The 18015-nt window shown below is 53.9% G+C and overlaps 1 protein-coding gene across 1 annotated transcript in view; it reads right to left on the bottom strand.

Annotated features, from left to right (window-relative positions):
* The window catches only part of LOC103352187 (sickle tail protein homolog), a 47337-nt gene that overhangs the window by 18085 nt on the left and 11237 nt on the right, over positions 1-18015 (bottom strand). The window contains 3 exon segments of the mRNA XM_089311266.1: positions 1373-1539; positions 6324-6373; positions 6849-6953. Of these exon segments, the coding sequence (XP_089167392.1) occupies positions 1373-1539; positions 6324-6373; positions 6849-6953 (322 nt within the window).

Raw genomic sequence — 18015 nt, 5'->3', positions numbered from 1 at the left:
CGGGAACGCCCAGCTGTGCCACACCTTAGTCTCTAACACCTATGAAACAGCCACGGCACACGTGCGGTTCACACCAAAGCAACTCTACTCCTGTCTCCAACCAGAAAGGGCCCGGTTTGGAGAGCAGGTGGGTCTGGTGCACCACCATGCCTTATTTTTCTGCTGGGTCCAGTGAGAGCACAATTCCAGCATGGCCAGCAGGTGGCGCCAGAAGGCAGGGACAGTGTGTGTGAAGGGGCTTAATTTCCACAAAGTCCTGGTTAAGAAAGGGGTTTGGGGGAAGGCCCTCTCTACTGGAAACAGAGATTTCAGTGACTTTCCAACATTTTAAGGAAGAGGTATTTCACAGAAAGCCCATATTCCAAGATTCCCTCGAAGCACTAAAACACCTACAAATGCTGGTCTCACGGCATCCGGTTATCAGCTGGCTGGGTAGAGCGTACCACAGCCCACTGTCCCTTCTCTCTTCCACCTGCTGGACGAGGAAGCTTTCTGACTCTGCCAGACCTGGACACTTTATTTCATTGCAAAGTGTCTTAATTTTTTTTTCTTTTTAAATGCGAGAGACAGAGAGAAAGCTCCCATCTGTAGGTTCGCTCTCCAAATGCCTGGAATGGCCAGGGCCAAAGCTGGGAGTTGGAAATCCCTTCAGGGTCTCTTAGGTAGGTGGCAGAGACCTAAGCCCCGCAGCCATCACCAGGCACTGGGAAGAACCCGGATGTAGGAGCCAGAGCTGGACCAGAACCCAGGCACTCCAGTGTGCAAGGTAGTGCCTTAACCGCGAAGCCAAATGCCCACCCTGCAAAGTGTCCCTAAGACTGTAGAGCTCATACCAGCAGTGGGGAACTTCCTGGATGCCACAGACTGGAAGTGGACGTGCGCTGGCTATCCAAGCACAGAGACGCAGCGGCCCTGGGAGCTGGGGACACTGGGCAGCCTGGTCAGGCCCATCTGGCGCTGGGGCCTCGGGGCAGGGCCCTCGGGCACACCACCCTTCTTGGCCCAGGGAAATCCCTTTGTCAGTCTTAGATAGGTGATGGGAGAATTCTCCATTGTGGAGCTCTGGGGGGAGATGGAGGGCACCGGGCTCCTGAGTGCACTTGCTTTTAGCAGTGCTGCACGAGAGCTCCCCAAGGGCAGCGCAGAAGCCTGCATCCGGGTGACACCAGGCGAGGCCAGCGTTGTCCACGCAGTGAGGTGTTAGGCCGACACGGCGCAAACGCACAGTGTCACAGAGACCGCAGCCCCTGGTTCCCTAGGACCTGAGCCAGGGCACAGATTCGTCTGCTTTTTTCCTATTTGTCAATCGTGGTGGCCGAGCTATAGGACAGGAGGAGGGGTCGGTGAGGGGGGAGAGGGATGCGCACACTACCTGCAGCTGTTGCATCTGCTGCAGCTGGCGTCTGAGCTCTGCCATGCCGCGACGCATGTCCAGCAGGCTCAGGTGCACGGCCGAGGTGCCGGCGGGCATGGGTGGCCCCAGCGGCTCCGCGGGCTCCAGGGCACCGAGGGTCTTCCCGCCGGCAATGTGGGGTGTGCCTGTGAGGAGAGAGCAGCGAAGGAGCTGAGAATGTGGGAAAAGGGGGCCCAAGCTGCCCCCCCCCAGCTGGCCCCTGAAACACATCCATTTCCCCCACACTGTAACCATCACGTCTAAAGCACGCTGTGTGACCCCAGCCATGTTCCACCCAGTGAGGACCACAGGAAGGTGGCCAGGGGGCAGGTGCCGGGGTAAGGAAGCTAAAGGCCTGTGCTCCTGCCTGTCTGTCCGTCCATCCATCCATCCGTCCATTCGTCAGTTCGTCCATCTATCCATCCATCCATCTGTATCATCTTTTTCTACCGACTTATTTCTAACTTCCTACCTACCTGTCCACGTACCCATATATTTATCTATCTCACCTACTTATTTACTTAGCTACCTATGTGTCTAACTTCCTTCTGCCTTTCTATCTATGTAATCCTTATCTACCTTTCCACCTACTTTCTCTACCTACCTACTTAGCTATGTGTCTTTCTGTCTCCACCTACTTTCTATCTACCTGCCTATTTACCTATCTACCTATCTGCCTAATCTCTATCCACCTTGCCACCCACTTATCTCTATCTACCTACCTACTGGTCTGTCTGCCTCTCTCCTTCAAACACACAGATTTGGGCAAAGTTCGCAGGTGTGGGTTGAGCATCACTTATCCACACCCCCTGGGACCCAAAGGACTTCAGATCTGGGGAATATTTGCACAGACGTGACTGGCTGGACAGCCCCAACCTGAAGATCCAAAATCGGAAATGCTTTAAAATCTGCAACCGCTGGCACACAAAAAAGCTTCAGATTTTAGGGCATTTTGGGGTTTGTGGATCCAAAGGATTAAGGGAGTCTCCAGCTGGTGCAGTTCCAAATGTTTTATGTTTTTTATTACTATTTTTTTTTTTTTGCATTTTCAAGTCATGGTGAACATCTATCCCTTTATCATAGAAAAATTAATTTTAAAGTTCTGCAACCCATTACAAGGGCTCTTAAAATGCCTATTATGCAAAAACCCACAGCTGGATTTCAACATCGTTGTACCCTTATTAACGTATCTTTTCATTTTCTGGGAATGGCGTGCGTGTGTGTGCGTGGCTGTCTCCTGCACGGCAGCAAGTAGACGCGCGTCCCACCCTCAGGCAGAGCTGTGTGCGATCACCACTGGTCTACTGGGTCTGCTCAGCTCCCAGAAACAACCCTGCCCTCCTCCCCTTGATGGAGAGCGTGAACACGACCTGGGGTTCTTCACGGCTGGGTGGCCGTGTAGGACAACTGGTCTCCCACAGGCTGCAGGGCAGCAGGCACTGGAAAGGATGTGCAAAGGGGTCCAGCGGTCTAGACCTGACGCTGACCTTGTCCACTCTGCTAGGAGCCAGGGTGCCTCACGCCACCCCCAGTCCCAGCTCTGACAGGCTTCTGGCTGTCTGCTGTCCCCCCACCACCCACCAAATCGGAATCAGCCCCAGAAAGGGGCTCACAAGAGGCTCCTCCAGTTGAGTTGCCAGGAACAGTGGCGGGTCAGAGGAGCACGGCGCCCTCTGGTGGCAGCTGCTCTGAGAGTGGTCACAACCACCCACATGGCTCATTCCCTAAGCAGAAGCACAGGCATGCATGTGCCCACACGCACACACGCATACACACAAAAATGCACACACACAACGAATGACAGCATCACCGTGTTCTTCAAAAACGACATCAAACCAGTACCAACACGGGTTCAGGAGCTGGCCAGACCGGCTGTCACTAGGACTAGCCGCATGCTTTTTGTTTCTGCTTTCTAAGCTGACAGGCAGAGACACGGAGAGTTTCCAACTTCGGGTTCCCTCCTCAAATGCCCACAACAGCCGAGACTGGGCCGGGCTGAAGCCAGGAGCCAGGAGTTGCATCCAGGTCTCCCATGTGGGTGGCAGGGACCTGATTACTTGAGCCATCCCCGCTGCCTCCCAGGGTCTGCAACGGCAGAAGGCTGGAGTCAGGAGCGGGGGCCAGGATGAGCCCTGAGCCTCGCATGTGCGACGTGGGCACCCCAACCTCTGCGACGAAGGCTTGCCTTTGGTGGTGCAGCTTCGAATAAGGAAGCCAACCTCACTGAGCTGATCTCTTTAATACAGACAACAACTCCCTCATAGGGCCACGTGTGTTGAATGATCCAACACCCGGTAGGCACTGGAATGGGAGCATCCCTCCGCTCTCTTCCACCTGCCTCGAATACCACCTTCCCGAAGAAACCTGCAAGTACCGGTTTCTCCAGGTTGCACACCACGGCCACCATTCCACTTCCTCGTCTATGCTGCGGGGACCCTACCTCCTGCCTTGTGGCTCACTTCCCCGGATTCTGCAGCAATGGACACATTCTGGTCACCATACAGGGCTCCCACCGCATGAGACCCAGCCCTGATGGGCTCCAAGGGCAGAGACGTGGGGACCAAGGGAGCATGCGTGCATGGGGGTGCTGCTGTGGCATCACAGACAGAAAACCTGGCAGCTGGACTGTTTGTCTTGCAGACTCAGCTGATGTCCCACTGGGGAAAGGACCCAGGGGAATCCACCTCGCTCTTTCCCTGCACCTGTAACAGGCCCTGGTCCCTTTGAAGGGACTGGGGTAGCTCAACACAAAGGGAGAGGCAGTGACAGCAGACGGTATCCATGTGTTTCATACATGTGGAACACGGGACTTCGAATTGCTCCTTTTTGGTTAAGATGCAGCTTGGGACACTCACATTCCATATTACAGCAGCCGGGGTTCAGGTCCAGCTCTGCTCCCCAGCCAGCTCGCTGCTATGGAGCTCCCTGGGAGGCAGTACTTGGGTCCCGGCCACCCACGTGGGAGACCTGGATAAAGTTCCAGGCTCCTGGCTATGGCCTGGCCCGGCCCTGGCTATTGGCCAGGGGGTGCGGAGGGCACTGGGGAGTGAACCAGTAGACGGAAGATCTCTCTCTTTGTCTCTCTCTCTCTCAATGTCACACCTTTCCCTTGAGGCTACTGTCACGAGTTAGGAAACACTGCCAGATGCTGTCCGACATGCCTGCTGCTGTTATCCCCCCAAAGTTAAGAAGGGGAGGGGGCCTGGCCCTGTGGATAAGGCGCCGGCATCTCATGGGGCATGCCTCAGGTCCAGTCCCAGCTCCACTTGGATCCAGCTTCCTGCTAATGGGGACCCTCGGGGGGGCACACACCATGGCCCAGGACCTTGGGTCCCTGCCACCCATGTGGATGACCCAGATGGAGTTCCTGGCTGTGGGTTTCAGCCTGGCCCAGCCCTGGCTGCTACAGCCATTTGGGGAGTGAACCAGCGAGTGGAAGGTCCCTCTCTCTCTCTCTCTTTCTCTCTCCTTCTTGCTCTGTCTTTCAAGTAAGATGAAAATAAATAAGCAAAAATTTAAAAACTGGAAAGGAAGAAGAGAACACAAAACAGCATGTCTTGTCTGGAATAAAATACTGAATATTGATGGTTGCTCCAGGGATTAAAAGGGATGTAAAGTTTCAGTGTTCAGTCTGTTCCTTTTTTCCTCTCTCATTTCCCCAAGAAATAAGAAACAGACTGAACACCAATGTCCAAAGCAAACTGGCAACTGTTGCAAAGGCCAGTGTAGCAATTCTGCCTTTGGCCAAGGCCACAGATTGATTCTGTAGCAAAACAAACGGTGCCATCTAGATCAGGGAACCGGGACAAGCAGTCCCTCTGCTCTCAGAGCTGAACTGTGCTCACTCAGGGCATGGCCAGGGCGAACATGGCCTGGGGCCCAAGTCCCCTGTCCTGTCCACTCTCCTGTGTGGCTCAAAACCAGTCCACGTGGCTTCCCCAAGTTAAGATTGGCACCCAATCCTCCCCATGCTGGGCACACCCCCATGTATGATTCCTATTGTAATTCCGGGGTGGGTGGGGTGAAGGAATCCTAACTTTACAGAGGACTGACTGGGGGCTGCAGCCCAGGACCTGGGGCGCACACATACCCGAGGGCTGTAGCCCAGGACCTGGGGCACACACACCCCCATCACAGGGACTGCAGCCTAGGACATGGGCCACACACACCCAGGGGCTGCAACCCAGGACCTGGGGCACACACACCCCCACCACAGGGACTGCAGCCCAGGACCTGGGGCGCACACATACCCGAGGGCTGTAGCCCAGGACCTGGGGCATACACACCCCCATCACAGGGACTGCAGCCCAGGACATTGGCCACACACACCCAGGGGCTGTAGCCCAGGACCTGGGGCACACACGCACCCCCATCACAGGGACTGCAGCCCAGGACCTGGGGCACACACACCAGGGGGCTGTAGCCCAGGACCTGGGGCACACACACCCTCATCACAGGGACTGCAGCCCAGGACCTGGGGCACACACAGCTGGATGTTAGAGTATGCCCCTGGCAGTTGCAGAGACTCCCCCTTGTTGGAATTCGGGCACTGAAGAGCCAGGGGTAGGAGCACGTGAACTGCCCTCTCCCAGAGGGACCACCATCGGTCACCCCCTCTCTGCTCTGCTCTCAGCCACGCCCACACTGCAGGGTGACAGCCTCTCTGGGCCCAGAACTTTCCAATGGCTTCCCTCTGGGCTAATTCCTTCCACTCCCACAGCTCCTCTCACCCCTTCCCTGCCCTTCCCCAGTCCTGTTCATCCCTCTGACCTCTGTTTGCATCACTGCTCTTGTGTGGGGGCTTAGCCGGACATCTGTGGGGTGGCACCAAGCAGGTGACCCTGGGGACAGGTTAGCTGTGTGTGGAACGAGCTGGAGTTCATGCACAGTGGCTTCAGACCTGGTGGAGCTCGGGAGGTCACTCACTCACCTGCGCCATCTGTGTGGCTCCTGCTGGCTGCTGGTCTCATCATTTTCTCACTGAATAAAAGAAAAAGAGAATCATTGATGGAGTTCCCCAGTGCCCCGCCCCTTCCTTTCCAAAGCAACCCGCAGTGATGCGATTAAGCCATGAGGGTCTCTCAGCATCAGCACCACACTGGGCCGGGATGGAGATGGCTGCCCTGGCATGTGTCTGACACTCCCGGCTCACGCACGGCTGTGGCATGAGAGCGGGTGTGGACACACATGGTGGGCGCCGTGAGTGGCCCAGGAAGCGACATGCATGGAGAAGCACGCTCACCCTTCTTGACTCAAAGTGTCAACTTTGAGCAAGAAAGATAAGGAAAACAAACACCAACCCCCCCATGACCTCCACCACCATGATTCATAGAAATGCAAATATTTCCAGCCTTGAAATGATTACAAGGAAACGGATTTAACGAATGAATGATCTTAATGATTAAAGAGAAAGAGATGGAATTTTCTCATCATCGGCTCGCTGGCTTCTCTTTACCTAGTGGCATCTTTGTAATTACTTGTAATGGACCCTTTAAAAAGTGCAGACTGCACAAGGCCAGTTAGGCTGGTGATCTGCTTCTCCATAGCCTGCATCCTCTCTCTGGAAAACAAGAGAAGTGTGTGTTAAAGCTCTGTGCATGCTCAGGCTGGTTTTCAGAGGGTACTGATCCACCTGAGGCTTTGCAAAAAGGCACCGTGGTTCATCCCGACCTGGGCTCGGGGAACCTGCAGCGCCTGGGAACCCATTCCTGCTGCGACCAAGCAGCGACAATCAGAGGCAGGCAGGAAGCCTCTTGGAAACCTGAACAAGCGCTTCCCTTGCCCGCCTGCACATCCTGTGTTTCTGAGCCTGGCTGCACCTGTCCAGCCAGGTGGTGCCTCCCCTCCCCACCATGCTTCCAAGCTGTGCCCTCAGCTGAGAGGCTGATGACCGGTTGGGGTGAATGAGGGAGACGGGGTGACAGTTCCAGAGCCCAGGGCAACCCAGGCAAATGACAGGGCACAAACATGACTGGAATCAGTGTGTTGTGATGCTCAATCGAACATCACAGGAAATTCAGCCCGGAGGCTTTTACAGGACCCAGCAGGAAAATAAGCGGCCATCGGAAGACATAAATGAAAAGCTCTCTCAATTACTGACTGCACAGACACCGCACTTGTCTGTCTGTCCCTCCCTCCCTCCTTCCACCTCACAGATGCCTCCCACATCCCAACTCCTCTGGAATTCAAAATCCACTGGCTTGCTTGGATCCCTGACTATGGACGTGTCCAACAATTACCTCTCTTCCTAGCACTTTATAGAACCAACACACAACAAGTGGCCAGGCTGAGCCGGGCACAGCATGTTCAAAGACAGTGGCTCTTAATGAAATATAAGACTGCTCCTGACAGTGGAAAACAGAGTTAAAGCAGAAGTTTACCTTGGTGCAAAGGATCTGAAATCCATGCACACAAGGAGTCTTCAAATTGCTCATGGAAAATGCAAAGTATGCAAGAACTGTGCATGCATTTCACCTTTTTGTTTGTTTGCACCAAAACAAACTTCTCTTTTAATTCCATAATTTCTTGAAGGACCCTCTGAGGAGCCAATTGCTTATCTGGTTTTCAGTGGAAAAAACAAGGTGGCCCATTCTTCCAGTAGGAAAAGCAATGGTGAAGGGGGCGGGGCAGGGAGAGGTGGTCTGTCAAGAGTGTGTTTCCAGGGGAACTTTTTCCAGGCACAGCTTTGCAGCCTTGAGTTTTGTCTCGGGGTCGGAGCCCTTAGCACTGCAGGAAACAGAGAGCTTAACTTTGCAATCCTGAGCTTCTGATGCCAGAATGCCACACGTTCTCTTTAGCTGAACATTGCGGGCTCTGTCCCAATACAGCTTCTTGAATATCCATGATGCACTCTGGGTAGTTAATGGTTGTAAACTCCACCAAAGGAGAACAATCCTCAGCAGGCAATGCAAGCACTCATAGAATGAGCTCTCCGTTCTAAGAGAGCAGAAGCAGCCATCTCCAGGGCAAGTGTTTTTGGAAGTATCTGTGGATGCCATACCTCTGGGCTGTACAGCACTGTCACTCGTGCCTGGGATCCCAGCCTCCACTTTGTTATGAAATAGTCCACGTGCCACAGAGAAAAACCAGAGAGAAATTCCAACCGGGACAGAAGGTTAGTAAGTGCCTACCAGGAATCCCAAATTCATGGCCCATGGTGACAGCGGACTCTCAGATGTGCCGGGTGTGGAGGCTGATCACGCTGCCTGCCCCTTGGCAGACAGGGACTCCCAGGAGCTCTCAGGAAATGACACGTGTCCCTGGGAAAGCTGTCCTGGTCACCCACTCACCCTGCAGTGGGGCAGCCTGACCTCACGGCACCGGAGTCCAGCTTAGGACCTGGGCGTGCAGCTGCCCTCACAGCTGTCTCAGATGCCCTTGCTCCCTGCTCCCTCCAGTCCTTGGCAGTCGCACAGGAAGTGCCTTTCTGTAAAGTGGCAATGGCATCTCTAGGAAGTGACTTCAGGGCTCTGTGCAGCTCCCATTGGGACAGGAAGGTGTGGCAACCCCCTAAGTACACATAGAAGATGATAGGAAACACACAGCTGGGTACGTCTATAGCACTGGTGGATATTCTGGGGTCTGCGAAGGGGCAGGTGGCAGAGGGAGTCAAGGGGTTCCAGCCCTGGCCAGGGGCACAAACTGACTAGGGCTAGACAACGTTCTGTCTGGTTTTCAAGGTGTTACATATCCTTTTTAGAAAGTATTTATGAGAGAGAGAGTGAGAGAGTGAGAGAGCGAGAGAGAGAGCGATCTTCTATCTACTGGTTCCTCAAGTAGCACGCAATGGCTGGGGCTGGGCTGGGCCCACAGCCAAAGCCAGGAGCCAGGAGCTCCACCCAGGTCTTCCATGTGGATGGCAGGGGGCCAGGTACCTGAGCCCTCACTGCTGCCCACAGTCAGGACTTGGAGCTGAGCACTGGGCACTGAGCCCAGGCAATGTGACCCAGGCTATAGGCAACCTAATGAACATCTTCACTTCAGGGCCCAGGGCCTGCTTCCCTGTGTCCTTTCTCATCCCCTTCCGCTCAAAGCTCTCATCGCTTCATCTGACAAAGGATGCCATACTGGAGTGCAGGTTCCATCCCAGCTGCTCCACGTCCTATCCAGCTCCCTGCTAAGGCACCTGGAAAGACAGTGGAAGATGGCCCGAGGGATTGGGCCCCTGCACCCACATGGGAGACCTGCATGGAGCTCTTGGCTCCTGTTTTGGCCTGGCTCAGCGCTGGCTGCTGTCACCATTTGAGAAGTGAACCAGCAGGTGGAAGATCAATCCCTCCCTCCCCCTCACAGAATACGTAAGTAAATACCAAAGCAAAGTCACTGAATCATTCCAGTAAAGGACACTGACCTTTAACAGATCCTGCAGCATGGCTGGAGCTGTCTCAGTCACGGCAAATGTGGGGCCTGCTCCACGGGGCTGTGTGTTCCCACCCTTGGCTCAGCAGGTGCCTGGCTTCTCCTCTGGGCTTCCCCAGCTTTGGGGCACAGAGAGAGAGAGAAAACAGCCAACTGGTATCCCACTCTCCTAACTCCTCAGGGTGGAAACCAACACAGTGAGTTGTGTGAGTATCCCAGAGGGTAGTCTGGGTGCTGGGAGCAAAAGCCCTGTGTCCAGGTGCTTGGTTCTCCTGGTTGGATCTGGGAGGATGTGCACACTTCCCCCAGGTGGCCCCTTCCAAGCGAGGAGACAAGACGCATCAGAGATACTGATTCGGACCTGCTCTCCTGACAGCCTCCTCTGAGGGTTTATATCCCTTGACCCGCACCAGAGAGGGGTGGCAATTCTCTCCCCTGCCTGTTGGAGGCGGAGGCAGCAGCCTTAGCCCATGCAAGCCCTGTGTCCCAGGCAAACCCACCTTACAACAAGTATAATCCTTCCAACACAGAGTAACGAGGAAACTTTTCCCTCCCACTGACTCACTGGAGCACCAGATTCCAGGATTCATTTTAGAGAGATTATCTGATTTATAAATGCATACATAAGATTGTCTTTCTATGTCATGGCTGGTAACCTGGAAACAATTTTACGGCTTAACTAAATTACAGCAACTGGAAATGCAGACAGCCTCGCCTCGGGATGAGATGTTATGGAGGAGATGTGAGGGCGCAAAGGGGAGAGGGACGCGCAGAGGCAGGAGAGGTGACACACGACCCTGTCAATTACTGCCACAGCCATCTGCATGGGGGCCATGAGAATATTAGAGAGCCAAGAGGCGGAGGCTAATTCCTGCCGACCGTGCCCAGTTTAAGGGATTACAGGGCTGGAACCATCACTGTTGAAGAGTTGATTTCAGAATCATTTTATAAACCCTTCTATAGCATTCCATAAACCACACTTTTGTGACGAGCATGGGCAGTTAGGGCGTCACTGAGCCACCAGTCAGCAGGGCTGAAGGAGTGAATCCCCCAGGGCCCAAACAATGTGAAGAAGGAATTCCAGGGCTGGGGGCAGTGCGGTGCTGTGGCGTAGCTGGTAAAGCCCCCACCTGCAGTGCTGGCATCCCATATGGGCACCAGTTCGAGTCCTGGCTGCTCCACTTCTGACCCAGCTCTCTGATATGGCCTGGGAAAGCAGTAGAAAGTGGCCCAAGTCCTTGGGCTCCTGCACTCATGTAGGAGACCTGGAATAAGCTCCTGGCTCCTGGCTTCAGATCGGCGCAGCTACGGCAGTTGAGACCATTTGGGGAGTGAACCATCAGATGGAAGACCTCTCTTTCTCCCTCTCTCTCTGCCTCTCAAATTTAAAATATAAATATATATATATACATTATATATATACATATATACATATACATACATACATATATATATATATATATATATATAAAGAAATGCAGGGAACACGCTGAACCCCGTGTTAAAATCCTACTTCAGGAGCAGGGCCCATCTGCAGGCAGCCTGCTCTCTGCTGCCCGAGTCCAGGGCACAGCAGCGGAGCCGTTCAGCCTTTGACTGCATTTGTAGCACTTTTGGATTCATGTTCTTCCCCCACCACTACTGACCGGGGCGCGAGCCTCTGCACCACCCAGCCCTCATCACTGGAGGCCCAAGTACACCAATGGCCATCAGGAAATGAGTTGACATGGCAATGCGTCTGAGACTGGAACCTTCCCCACCACGGATCCCACAGCAGATGGTGTTCAGTATCCACAGACCGACTAGGGGCCTTGAGCCCCCTCTGGAAGCACTAACCTTGCTTCCTGCCCCTGAGTGGTTCTAGACAGGTTGGCATGCCCAGGGCACTTATCGGCTGCTCCCTCATTGGCTAATCATTCTAACATTTGGTGATTTCTTTTCCTTGGAAAGGACAGTCACTGATTCAATCAACAAACATGTGGGAGCACTTACTATGTGTGAAGGACGGTGCTTGCAAAGAACAGACCTCATCCTTGCTAAGCTGTGTCTGCCCTCCACCACGGCCCCTCCCTCCTCCTCGGGAGAAACCTCACTGAGCTAAGCCCTGGGTCTTGGCAGCTCTGACTGCATTTTCCAGAACTGCACAGTGACCAGGTTGAAAGAGAGGCCATGTCCTTGTTTGTTCATGCCCTGATTCTTTGGTATGAGGGGAAAAAACAATAGCAAAGGAAAACCAAAGTAATTGAAGACGCTGTTTGCCGATGAGTTCAACAAAACACTGGAATCTGAAAGCTCTGATCTTGTGGTAAAGCTGCAAAGACCACTCCAGGCGATGAGCTTTCTATATTTCTCCAAAGTGAACCAATTGGTTACGAAAGCCACAGAGGGGCCAGCGCTGTGCAACAGCAGGCTAAGTGACTCCGGTGGTTCCAGCAGCCCGTATTGGAGAGCCTGGCTGCTCTGCTTCTGACTCAGCTCCCTGCTAACACCCCCTGGGGAGGCAGTGGAAGGTGACCCAAGTGCTTGGGCCCCTGCACCCACGTGGGAGACCTGGAAGAAGCTCCTGGCTTCAGCCTGGCCCAGCCCTGGCTGTTGTGGCCACCTGGGAAGTGAACCAATGGATGAAGATCTCTCTCTCTCTTTCACTGTTCCAAGACTCCTAGCAATTTTAACTTCTCGAAACCTCTGGGCTGACAGAGGCTTTATGGAGCTGGTGGTCGTAGGCTGCTCCTTCTTTCCCTGGTCTCTGCTCACGGAGGGAGCAGGAAGACAAAGAATCCTGCCTTGCCCGTCAGCACCCACTCCGCCACTCTGCTCCACGTCCCCTGGTGACCCCTGCTCCTGAGCTCAGGACGACTCACTCTGAAGTCCCCAGGGAATTCCCTCCTGGACTTTGGTGTCTCTGGCACCAGAAGCTGTCCTCCTGGGAGTGCTGCCCCAGCTCGACACCTCCTGCAGCCTCACCATCGGCACAGACAATGCTCCCTCACAGCCACAGTCTGACCCAGAAGGGTTTTGCGTCTAGAGCTGGAGCCCCAAGTCCCCCCTTTGAGTGTGGTTACCTCCACCATCCCTGGTTCCTTTCTTCATGCACCTGCCTGGCTCCTCCCCCCTCCAAGTCACCTACAGGACCTGGCCCTTCCCTGATGACTTTTCCTGCTCCTGACCAGTTGGCAACCCCACACACCCTCACTGCCATGCTGACCAGGATCCTACTCAGCTTTGCCACTTGCGTGCTATGCTGGCTTTGCTTTCTGACTGAAGGAGGAGGGTGCTAAGGCAGCAGGCACCATGCCTGCACTTCTCTTCCTTCCCATATCAGTTCCTTTCACCCACAGAGTACAGTAGGAGGATTCTCTCCCTGGGCAACCAGATTTACTCTCGTCAGGGAAGGTGTGCACCTGCAGGGCTCTGCACAGAACCCAGAGTGCACGAGGCAGACACACCTAAGAACACCTGTTTAAGAAAGAAGGAAAGAGAAGCAGACATGGGTGCTTGGTGCTTGGTTAACATTCCTGCACCCCACATTGGAATGCCTGCACTGGAGCCCTGGCTCTACTTCTGACTCCAGTTTCCTGTGAATGTCCACCAGTTCAAGTACTTGGGTTCCTGCCAACCCTTGGGAGACCTGGTTTGAGTTCTGGGTTCCTGGCTGTGGCCTGGCTCAGCCCTGGTTGTGAAGGGCATTGTGGGAGTGAAACAACAGATGGAGACCTCTCTCTCTCTGTTTGCCTTTTAAAACAAACTAAATACAAGTGACAGTTCAATGCCACTTGCACCATGACCTGCTGGATTTAGGACAGTGTGAGCAAAGCTGTGAAGAACAGTGGTGCTTGGCCCTGTGGAGAAGGGGAGAAGGGGACATGGGCAGAAGCACAGGACCAACTAAAACTCAGGCCAGGAATTCATCTCCACTGGTGCTCTGGCTCAGTCCTCAGTGCTGTGACTTTTCCTTCCTTCCTTCCTTCAACCAACATTCACTGAGCACTGAACGGACAGTGCCCTGGGCGTGGAGGAAACAGAAAGGAACCAAGCAGACAAAATCCTTCGCCCGAGCAGAGGTTACACTACTGCCCACCAGCAGAATGCAAGTGAAGCTCAGATGCGGAGGAGAAAACCAAAGCTGGCAAGATGGATAGGAAGAGAGGATGGCATTTTAGGGCAACAGGGAGGGGCCCATGGAGAAAACATTTCTGAGTAAAAGCCCTAAAAGAAGTGGGAGAGTAGGTTATCTGCATACCAGTGTGGGGACACTGCAGGCCGTGGGGTGAGCAGGTGCACGTGCACACACACACACACACACACACACACCGCTGCAGGCGTGTGCCCAGGAAGGCTGAGGAGCAGCCAGGGAGCCCAGTGCGGGGGGTGAGGGAAAGGTAACAGGAGACATCAGAAGGTTGATCTCATCAGGGCTTCTGGGGAGGAAGATCCTATGGTTTATCTTCCAAACCAGGCCAGCTCTGAGGGGGAGCTACAGCTTACTGTGTCAGGCCCACAGGGGGAGAGGGGCAGGCCCTGGCTGGCTGTGTGGCTCATTGCAGGGACTCTGGCTTGGATTCTGAATGTCAAAGCCACCACAGAGCTCTGAATTGAGGAACAGGAGAGAACTTGGGTTTTAACAGGATTGCACTGGCTTCCCTCTGGGAGCCACTGGGGAGGTCACAGTAGTGCAGACCTAGTGAGAGACGATGCTGGCTTGGAGTGGGGGCAGCAGTGAGGCGAGAGCCATGGCTTGAAACAGCATATTTTATTTTATATTTTATTATATTTTATTTTTTATTTTTGTAGATTATTTTTTGTTTTTTATTTTATTTTTTATGTTTTTATTTTATTTTATTATATTTTATTTTCTTTTTATTTCATTTCATTTCATTTATTTTATTTATTATTTTATTTTAATTTAAAGGCAGAGCCACAGAGAGAGAGAGAGGGAGAGATCTCTCATCAGCTGGTTCACTCCCCAGATGACCATAATGGCCAAGGTTGGCTCAGGCTGAAGCCAGGAGCTCCTTTTGGGTCACCCATGTAGGGGTCAGGAGCCCAAACACTTGGGCCATCTTCTGCTGCCTTTCCCAGCTACATTAGCAGGGAGCTGGATGGGAAGTGGAGCAGCCGGGACTCAAACCGGCACCCACGTGGGATGCCGGCACTGCAGGCTGTGACTTGACCTGACATGTCACAATGCTGGCCCCCTGGACATCTTTGAGTGTGCAGATGTGTGTCCTCTGGGTGTCCGGAGACACGGCCATCTGCAACACACCAAAGCAAGTGGATGGATGGAAGAGGAGAGTCTGATGTTGAGCAGGCTGCCCTGGAGGTGAACAATGTCCCTGGGTCCCTTCTGCAGGTGCACTGGCCAGGGCACGCGCACCTGTACAGCTGGGGGGACAGCTCAGGGACACACGCCTCACAGAGGTGTGAGAAGTGAGGGCAGGTGGGGATGCGTGTGTGCATACCCGGCAGCACCTGTGCAACACCACGGCTGCGCCAGGCTCACTGGGTCCCTTCAAACCCAAACTGTCCACAAGGCTCTTGGCTGTCGGCCACAGGCCAGGCACAGGGCAGGTGCAAGGCCTTGCCCCCAGGGAACGTACATCTCGGGGAATGAGAACAGTGGTGCAGAAACTGAGTCATAAAATCGACATGTAAGTTATTATATATAATTTAAAAAATGATACTGTTTATACCGACTGTGGCAGGGGTCAGAGGTGTTCCAACTTAAAGTCTCATGGTCTAAGGGTGGCATTTAGCCTGGTGCCTAAGACGCTTCTGCCCCACACTGGAGGGCCCCAGTTCGATGCCCAGGTCCAGCTCCTGACTCCAGCTTCCTGCTAAGGTGGACCCTGGGAAGCAGCGGCAATGTGGGAACACTGGGTGGAGTTCCTGCCTCCTGGCTTTGGCCCTGGCTGTGAGGAGTGAACCAGCATATGGAAGCTCTCTCTCTCTCTCTCTCTCTCTCTCTCTGTGCCTCTCAAATAAATGGATAAACAAATAAAAAGATGGCTAGGAAGGCTCTCTGAGCTGCTGGCCTGCAGGTAAAGCCGACAGAAGTCTGGTGGAAGAAGCAGACGACAGCAGTAGCAGCAGGAGCAGAGACACTGTCCCCAGGTGGGATAATCCTGGATAAGAGTAGGTAGAGGAGGCCAGGGACAGGGGGTGTGAGAGGCACGCAGGGGCCTGGGGTCTTCCCAGGCCCCACCCATGTTAAACGGGGAGAACCATCTGAAACCCAACTTGACTTACAATTCCAGGTTTGCCAGACTTTCCAGATGGAAGGGATTTCTTTAGACCCCACTGATTCTTCCCACTCTGCTTCCGGAATCTTAGCAGCAGCAACACTAAAACGCACAGCTGGCCGGCTGGGTAAAGTTCAGCTCTACCCAGGCCCAGTGGGTGTCCCCAGAGGAGAGGGTGGGCCCAGACCTCGGAGGCTGTGGCTGGGACCTGCCTGTGCAGTGCATGGCGTGGGCAATGCTCCAAGTAGCCTTCCATCCGTTTCCCAACTGACTCTCCCGGCAGCCTGCTCTACCTAGCTCCCCAAAACCAGCCCCGATGTCCCCCCCCCAACACTGCCTGAGGGCTTCCGGTCAGGGAGAGCCCGCCTAGACAGAGGTGGTGGTTCCCTGCACAGCTACACCAGGACCGGAGGCCCATGGAGGCAGGCAAACAGCTCTCGAGGGCTGCCCTGCCTGGCTGCCTCCCCGTGGGTGGGGCCATTTGCTTCCTGCTGAAGCCGCACACAGGGACTGCAACCTCCACTCCCCAGGCATGAAGTCACCCTTGTTGCATTATTTTTCTCTTCCTGCAGGGAAAGTCTTTGACAGTCACCCTCTGACAGCCACATCTCGCTTTTTGCACAGGTACCAACCTGTAGGCATAGCTCTCGGTTTGCATTCCTGGCTACCTGAACCCAGGTGTGCCTATTCAGAGGCAAGGGCATCTCCTGTGGTGTCCTCAGGTGGCTGTGGAAACCACCTCACCCACCCCCCCGACCCCACTTCTAACCTGTAAAACCTTGTGGTGGACTTAAAAGAGGCAGGCATTTGGGGCCGCGGTTAAGACACTGCTTGGGATGCCTACATCCCATATCCGAGTGCCTGGTTCAAGTCCCGGCTCCTCCACTTCCGGTCCAGTTTCCTGTGAGTGCACACCCTGGGAGGCAGCAGGTGGAGTTCTGGGATTCAACTTCAGTCTGGCCCAGCCCTGCCTATCAGGGGCCTTGGGGGACTGACCCAGTGGACAGATCTCTCTCTCTCTTTCAAATAAAATGAAAACAAATCCATTCTTTTTTTTTTTTTTTGACAGGCAGAGTTAGACAGTGAGACAGAGAGAGGTCTTCCTTCCGTTGGTTCATCCCCTACAAATGGCCGCTACAGCCAGTGCGATGCGCCGATCCAAAGCCAGGAGCCAGGTGCTTCTCCTGGTCTCCCATGCGGGTGCAGGGCCCAAGCACTTGGGTCATCCTCCACTGCACTCCTGGGCAACAGCAGAGAGCTGGACTGGAAGAGGAGCAACCGGGACAGAACTGGCGCCCCAACCGGGACTAGAACCTGAAGTGTCAGCGCCGCAGGCAGAGGATTAGCCTAGTGAGCCATGGCGACAGCCAGCAAATCCATTCTTAAAAATTAAAAAGAGAAGATGGTGATGTTTAGGATGAAGAAGGAAGATGTTTTCTCTCTGTGATGACTCTGCTATGTCTTTTTTTTTTTTTTTGTCTTCTTACTTACTTGTGTTTGTTGGGGGAAGTAGGGATACACACCCTTCACTCCAGAGACACAGGATGCAGAGTCAGTGTCACAACAGAGGTATCTTTTTTAAAACATTTACTTATGGGGCAGGTGCTGTGGCGTAGTGGGTTAAGCCTTCTTCTGCGGCACCAGCATCCCATACGGGTGCCGGTTCGAGTCCCGGCTGCTCCACTTCTGATCCAGCTCCCTGCTACAGCCTGGAGGAGCAGCAGAAGATGACCCAAGTGCTTGGGCCCCTGCACTCCCAAGGGAGACCCAGAAGATGCTTCTGGATCCTGGCTTCATAATGGCTCAGCTCTGGCTGTTGCCGCCATTCGGGGAGTGAACCAGCAGATGGAAGACCTTTCTCTCCCTCTCTCTGTAACTCTGTCTCTTAAATGAATATACATTTTTTAAAAAAGATTATTTACTTATTTGCAAGCTAGAATTACAGAGAGAAGGAGAGAGAGAGAGAGAGAGAGAGAGAGAGAGAGAGACTGTTAATCCAGGAGCCAGGAGCTTTATCCATGTCCC

The sequence above is a fragment of the Oryctolagus cuniculus genome, chromosome 13, assembly GCF_051225735.1.
Source record: "Oryctolagus cuniculus isolate XC-2025 breed Fujian yellow rabbit chromosome 13, ASM5122573v1, whole genome shotgun sequence".
NCBI classification, from domain to species: Eukaryota; Metazoa; Chordata; class Mammalia; order Lagomorpha; family Leporidae; genus Oryctolagus; species Oryctolagus cuniculus.
Note: the sequence above shows the minus strand (reverse complement) of the source record. Positions and strands in the feature narration are given on the sequence as shown.